The 7,870-nt window shown below is 35.7% G+C and overlaps 1 protein-coding gene and 1 long non-coding RNA gene across 7 annotated transcripts in view; one reads left to right on the top strand and one right to left on the bottom strand.

Annotated features, from left to right (window-relative positions):
• The window catches only part of LOC133661475 (uncharacterized), a 6,143-nt gene extending 2,774 nt beyond the window's left edge, over positions 1–3,369 (bottom strand). For both annotated transcript variants that reach the window (XR_009827949.1, XR_009827948.1), the window contains exon 1: positions 3,232–3,369. This is a non-coding gene — a long non-coding RNA (uncharacterized LOC133661475). The remainder of the gene's footprint in view (positions 1–3,231) is intronic.
• The window catches only part of syt12 (synaptotagmin XII), a 100,730-nt gene extending 93,577 nt beyond the window's left edge, over positions 1–7,153 (top strand). For all 5 annotated transcript variants that reach the window (XM_062064682.1, XM_062064681.1, XM_062064680.1 and 2 more), the window contains 2 exons: positions 3,212–3,345; positions 3,440–7,153. In XM_062064682.1, the coding sequence (XP_061920666.1) occupies positions 3,212–3,345; positions 3,440–3,613 (308 nt within the window). In that variant the 3' untranslated portion in view covers positions 3,614–7,153. The remainder of the gene's footprint in view (positions 1–3,211; positions 3,346–3,439) is intronic.
• Positions 7,154–7,870: the final 717 nt, after the last annotated feature.

The following is a 7,870-nucleotide window of genomic DNA, read 5'->3' on the forward strand; positions in this document are numbered from 1 at the left end:
GGGGTTTGAACTCACGACCTACCGATCTCAGGGCGGACACTCTAACCAAAAGGCCACTGAGCAGGCTTGTGGTTAAAAAAATAATAATTAAAAAAAAAAATTAATTGTTTTTTTTTCATCTTGGGACTTCCCGCGTGCCGGATTGTGGACGCTGGCGGGCCGTATCCGTAGTTTTAGACCCTTGCTCTAAAACCTGGCATGGCACTGAAGATAAAAATGAGAGAATAACTACAATTATTATAAATAAAATAATTAATTATTAGCAACTAATAAATGAATAATAAAGAAAACCTAAGAAGATTTTAACATGATCAGTAAAAAGCCTAATAAAAAAGGTATTTGACCTTTTTGAAAAAAAAAAAAAAAAGGAAAAAACAAAATATCAACAGTCTGAATAATATCTGAAAAATATCTGCAGTCATGAGGCAGTCATAAGTCTGAAGTCATAGTGGCTAAAGGCCATTGGTCTGGAATTTGCTGTCGATACAAGTTTGGTGCCAGTGGACCTCAGGATCTGAGAGGTTCGATATGTTAAAAGCAAGTCAGATAGATAAGAAGGCGCGATGCCATTGAGACATTTAAAACTACTGTAATAATACAACTTTAAAAGCAGACGGTGAGCGACTTTAAAACTGGTGTAATGTGCTGAGTTGATTGAATGAATGAAGCTGAGTTTTGTAATAATTATCGAGTTCTGATACTCTTCTTGGGAAAACCAGCCAAGAAGGCATTAAAGTAGTCCAAACGACATGAAATACAAGCATGCATTAGCACCTCCGTGTTGCCCTGAGGAAGAAACGGGTGCACTCTGGCTATGTTCTTAAGGTGATGAAAACCTATTTTGATAAACCTAACTTTCATGCTCAAACACTAGATACGACAGCTCCATAGTAGTTACCTTCATGGTCAAATATCATATATACTAGGATGGCGGAAGCGGGGCTCGAACCTGGAACCCTCAAGTTGCTGGCACGGCCACTCTACCAACCGAGCCATACCGCCTCAGATATAACCATGCTCAAAGACTACAAACCCCGTTTCCATATGAGTTGGGAAATTGTGTTAGATGTAAATATAAACGGAATACAATGATTTGCAAATCCTTTTCAACCCATATTCAATTGAATGCACTACAAAGACAACATATTTGATGTTCAAACTCATAAACTTTATTTTTTTTTTGCAAATAATAATTAACTTAGAATTTCATGGCTGCAACACGTGCCAAAGTAGTTGGGAAAGGGCATGTTCACCACTGTGTTACATGGCCTTTCCTTTTAACAACACTCAGTAAACGTTTGGGAACTGAGGAGACACATTTTTTAAGCTTTTCAGGTGGAATTCTTTCCCATTCTTGCTTGATGTACAGCTTAAGTTGTTCAACAGTCCGGGGGTCTCCGTTGTGGTATTTTAGGCTTCATAATGCGCCACATATTTTCAATGGGAGACAGGTCTGGACTACAGGCAGGCCAGTCTAGTACCCGCACTCTTTTACTATGAAGCCACGTTGATGTAACACGTGGCTTGGCATTTTCTTGCTGAAATAAGCAGGGGCGTCCATGGTAACGTTGCTTGGATGGCAACATATGTTGCTCCAAATCCTGTATGTACGTTTCAGCATTAATGGCGCCTTAACAGATGTGTAAGTTACCCATGTCTTGGGCACTAATACACCCCCATACCATCACAGATGCTGGCTTTTCAACTTTGCGCCTATAACAATCCGGTTGGTTCTTTTCCTCTTTGGTCGGGAGGACACGACTTCCACAGTTTCCAAAAAAAATTTGAAATGTGGACTCGTCAGACCACAGAACACTTTTCCACTTTGTATCAGTCCATCTTAGATGAGCTCAGGCCCAGCGAAGCCGACGGCGTTTCTGGGTGTTGTTGATAAACGGTTTTCGCCTTGCATAGGAGAGTTTTAACTTGCACTTACAGATGTAGCGCCCAACTGTATTACTGACAGTGGGTTTCTGAAGTGTTCCTGAGCCCATGTGGTGATATCCTTTACACACTGATGTCGCTTGTTGATGCAGTACAGCCTGAGGGATCGAAGGTCACGGGCTTAGCTGCTTACGTGCAGTGATTTCTCCAGATCCTCTGAAACCTTTGATGATATTACGGAGCGTAGATGGTGAAATCCCTAAATTCCTTGCAATAGCTGGTTGAGAAAGGTTTTTCTTAAACTGTTCAACAATTTGCTCACGCATTTGTTGACAAAGTGGTGACCCTCGCCCCATCCTTGTTTGTGAATGACTGAGCATTTCATGGAATCTACTTTTATACCCAATCATGGCACCCACCTGTTCCCAATTTGTCTGTTCACCTGTGGGATGTTCCAAATAAGTGTTTGATGATCATTCCTCAACTTTATCAGTATTTATTGCCACCTTTCCCAACTTCTTTGTCACGTGTTGCTGGCATCAAATTCTAAAGTTAATGATTATTTGCAACAACAAAAAATGTTTATCAGTTTGAACATCAAATATGTTGTCTTTGTAGCATATTCAACTGAATATGGGTTGAAAATGATTTGCAAATCATTGTATTCCGTTTATATTTACATCTAACACTATTTCCCAACTCATATGGAAACGGGGTTTGTAGATAGGGCAGCTGTAGACTGGCTACCTTCATGCTCAAAGACTCGATGGCATAAAGCTAGTGTAGCTATCTACGTGCTCAAAGGCTAGATAGGACAGCTGTAATCTAATGCACGTCTCAGTATTCACACATTTATTTACAGCAGCGTTAAAATACAAGCTATTTTTGACAAACAATGCATGCATGTCTCGCAGCATTTATTTGCAACACGCTGTCGTGTTTTAGTCATTTTGAGTGCATATCACATTCCCATTTAAAGCTTGACATTCACACAGTAATACAGTATTTTTCACATACTGTACGTCTGAGCGCATGATTGACTCTCAGCATTTTGCACAATGCATGGCTTTTACACACAAACATCAAATATTCTTTTATCTACAGTAGAATTAGGAACGATGTTGGTCTTTAGATCTTCACATTCAACATTTAATGACAATGACGCTGCCCGTGCGTGCAAGACGGAATGTTTCATTTTTCAAGTTAAAAGCATACTTTTATACAAAGACATCATTGACTTCAAAGCTGATTTGATTGCAAGTCTGCACCCGTTCAGTTAGTTAGCCTGTTTAAAGTGAATACAAAAAGAGTGTTTTTGACTCTGCAGATCCATTCGTCAAAGTTTACCTGCTGCAAGACGGCCGCAAGATAAGCAAGAAGAAGACGTCCACCAAGCGGGACGACACCAACCCCATTTTCAACGAGGCCATGATCTTCTCTGTGCCCTCCCTCGTCCTGCAGGTGACACTCAGCCTTTATCTGGCGCCAGCATTCATTGGTTAATGCGGCTCCAAAAGTGCCGAGTCAGGCTGACTGAGTCATGCTTATGTAACAGGAGCTCTCTCTGAGGGTCACGGTGGCGGAGGCCTCAGACGACGGCCGAGGCGAGAACTTGGGTCACGTGATCATCGGCCCGGAGGCCAGTGGCATGGGCATCACCCACTGGAACCAGATGCTGGCCACCCTGAGGAAGCCCGTGTCCATGTGGCACCCTTTGCGCAGGATCTAGTTCCAAGTAAATGATCTTTGCAAAGGAACAATGGATTGGATTGTTGACACGTTAGAGCGTACCTAATAAAGTGTCTGGTGAACGTGGCGCCAGTGTGTGACCCCAATTACGGTTACTTCTTGGCGCATATTGATTAATTTATCCCTTATCTTATTTCAACAACGATATGATCTGAAAATGTCCAAAATGACATTTTCTAACTTTTCAGTGAACACTTCTTTAAAAAAACAAAACTTTTCCATTTAACATGATTTTATGTCTGTTTTGTAGCTGAGAATATTCATGAAAAGTACAAGTAAAACCAATGAAATTGAGTACAACCAGTGTGAAGGTGACTTCTTACAAGGATACAAGTAGCTTCTTGAGAATAAAGTCGTAACACTACGAGAATACATTTGAAATATCACGTGAAAAAAGGGAAACTTTAGGAAAATAAAGTCGACAAAAAAATAACATTGATTTGGAAAATGTCACTAAGTAACGCACTAAATAAATAGTATATGAAGAAAGTTAATTTGATGAGAATAAAGTTGTAACACCGCGAGAATGTATTCGTAAATTACGTGAAAATAGCAAAACTTTAGGAAAATAAAGTCGAGAAAAATAACATTGATGTAGAAAATGTCACATTGTTGCAAGAATAACGTACTAAATAAATATTATATGAAGAAAGTTAATTTGATGAGGATAGTTATAAAACTATGAGAATAAATTTGTAATATTGTGTGAAAATAGGGAAACTAGGAAAATAAAGTCGAGAAAAATTACATTGATGTAGAATATTTCACATTGTTGCAAGAATAACGTACTAAATAAATAGTATATGAATAAAGTTAATTTGATGAGGATAAAGGTATAAAACTATGAGAACAAATTTGTAATATTATGTGAAAATAGGGAAACTTTAGGAAAATAAAGTCGAGAAAAATAAACCTGATGTAGAAAATGTCACCTTGTTGCAAGAATGACGTACTAAATAAATAGTACATGAAGAAAGATAATTTGATGAGAATAAAGTTATAAAACTATGGGACTAAATTGCTAATATTATGTGAAAATATGGAAACTTTAGGAAAATAAAGTCCAGAAAAATAAACCTGATGTAGAAAATGTCACCTTGTTGCAAGAATAACGTACTAAATAAATAGTGCATGAAGAAAGTTAATTTTATGAGGATGAAGTTATAAAACAATGGGAATACATTTGTAATATTATGTGAAAATAGGGAAACTTTAGGAAAAAAAAATTGAGAAAAATAAACCTGATGTAGAAAATGTCACCTTGTTGCAAGAATAACGTACTAAATAAATAGTGCATGAAGAAAGTTAATTTTATGAGGATAAAGTTATAAAACAATGGGAATACATTTGTAATATTATGTGAAAATAGGGAAACTTTAGGAAAAAAAAATTGAGAAAAATAAACCTGATGTAGAAAATGTCACCTTGTTGCAAGAATAACGTACTAAATAAATAGTATATGAAGAAGGTTAATTTGATGAAAATAAAGTTATAAAACTATGAGAACATGTTTGTAATATTATGTGAAAATAGCAAAACTTTAGAAAAATAAAGTAGAGAAAATAACACTGATGTAGAAAAAAGAATATCGTACTAAATAAATACTATTGGATGAAGGTTCAATAGAAAATAATAAAGTTGTTAACCTATGAGAATACATTTGTAATATTATATGAAAATAGGGAAACTTTAGGAAAATAAAGTCGAGAAAAATAACACTGAGGTAGAAAATGTCACATTATTACGAGATTAAAGAACTAAATAAATACTGTATAAAGAAGGTTAATTTGATGGGAATAAAGTTGTAAAACTATTAGAATATGTTTGTAATATTACGTGAAAATAGAAAAACCTTAGGAAAATAAAGTCGAGAAATATAATATTGATGTAGAAAAGGTTACATTATTATCATAATAATGTACTAAATAAATAGCATATGAAGAAGGTTAATTTGTTGGAATAAAGTTGTAACACTGTTGTAAGAATAATGTACTAAATAAATAGTATAAAAATAATGTTAATTTGAAGATAATAAAGTTGTAAAACTATGAAAATAATTGTGTAATATTACGGGAAAATAGGGAAACTTTAGGAAAATAATGACGGGAAAATTGCATTGATGTAGAAAATGTCACAGTATTACGATAATCATGTACTAAATAAATAGTACATGAAGAAGGTTCATTTGATAGGAATAAAATTGTAACATTATGAGTTTATATTCGTAATATTACGTGAAAATAGGGGAGGAAAGTAGAGAAAAATAACATTGATTTAGAAAAATTAACATTATTGCAAAAATAACATACTAAATAAATAGTATAAAAAAAGGTTAATTTGAAAAGGATAAAGTTAAATAATTATGATTTTAAAAAATCCTCATATCATGTCATAAAAAATGTATTATCATGAGTAAAGCAATAGTCACTTTACATGAAAGTTAATATTCAGAGAAAACAGATCAGAGATTAAAGTCATAGAACTAGATGATTGTTTTTTTTTAACATTCTCATGTTAAAATTACTATCTTTTTGAAAAAAATGCTTAATATTGTAACATTAAATACTTGTTTGTTCTCATTTGAGTGCTTTATCATCGTGTTATTACTCAACATTCCAAACAAACCCACATTCAGTGGTCTGGAATGAAAGATAACACTTGAGTGTAAATGCCAAAGTTGACTCTTGGTTGAACGCGGCCCACCCTCGACGGGCATGAAGCCCCCCTACCAAACTCGACCACTCACACTTGCATGGTGCCTACTTTGCGGGTGTTTTCTTGTGATTAAAAAAAAAAAACGGAAATCCAGGTACTCTCTCTCTCTCTTTCCAGGTGATGTAAATGTAATTTGTAGCAGATGTTACAGGGTGGTTGATATAAACAGACGCGATGTTGTTCTATTTCTACCATTAAAATTGCAATACTAGGCATTATTAAGAGTGTAAAAAAAAATTGCACATTTCTTTTGTGTTCTTGCCAGATTATATTTGTCTTCATTGTAAAAGCCAGTATCGTTGCCTTTGGGAATCATTTTGAATGTAAAATAGTTGAACCAGGGTTGTCCAAACTTTTTACATTATGCATAAACATTTAATTAAAGGACAATATTCTTAACGCTCGAATTAGTCCAGGATATGCTTTTGCTACGCTAACTCTGTGATGCGATGCTATGTTTCGTTTTATTACATTAAAACATTTCGACAGCCCTGGTCTAAATCTATTCAATGGCGTCGTAGTTGATTTATCATTACATTGTTGACGCTCTGAGTGAATGTAGTTTCACGTCATGCTACATTTTATGACTTTGTGCTGCAATTGAATCATTTTGGGTTTTTTTTTTACCCAATGAAACTCACACATTGACGGATATTCTCACGTGCCAAATAACCAAGCAATAGTCTCCATTTCCAGTCAGCGTTTGACTTCTTGACCATGCATGAAGCTCTTTAGCACTTATTGTTGTGAACGTGCTCACATGCTTGTTGTCAATGCTGTTTGAAATAAAATACATTCAACATGACCTTTTGACATTTTCTTCATTTGAACAAAATCAACTTGGAACAATTGGAATCTTAGAAAAAAAAAATCACCTCATTTTGCCTGGTGAATGTATTTCTTACGTTTTGAACACAAATGATTGTGTATATTGATTTATAGTTTAGCAGCTCTCTGTGTGCAATTTTTACTTTCCACCCACAGTCTAAATGCTTCTGTATATATGTGTATAGTATAATATATAACAATTATAATATTTAAACAACACTGTGGAGGGGGGCGTGGCCTGCGGGCCTACCGTGGAACGGGGTGTGCAAGGACCGGCCTCGAAGACAGCCACAGGTGAGGAGTTTGCCCGGCTGGGCCTTGTTATCTAATCACCTGTCGCCTTTATTAACAGCAGGCGGAATGAGACAAGTTGTTGGAGTTGGAGTGGGAGCCAGAGAGAGAGAGAGACACGGACTAAGAAAAAATACATTTTGCTAGAAAGCAAAAGCCGAGCAATATTTATGAAAATAAAACAGTGTTGTACCCTGAAATCTGGGCTCTAATGGCAGTGTGTGGTGGTCCGAGGAACCCACTAGAGCAGTGGTCCCCAAACTTTTTGTAATTTTTATTTATTTATTTTTTGTCATAAAAATATACAATCATGTGTGCTTACGGACTGTATCCCTGCAGACTGTATTGATCTATATTGATATAAAATGTATGAACCAGAAATATTAATAACAGAAAGAAACAA

Source organism: Entelurus aequoreus, linkage group LG12 (genome assembly GCF_033978785.1).
Source record: "Entelurus aequoreus isolate RoL-2023_Sb linkage group LG12, RoL_Eaeq_v1.1, whole genome shotgun sequence".
Taxonomy (NCBI): domain Eukaryota; kingdom Metazoa; phylum Chordata; class Actinopteri; order Syngnathiformes; family Syngnathidae; genus Entelurus; species Entelurus aequoreus.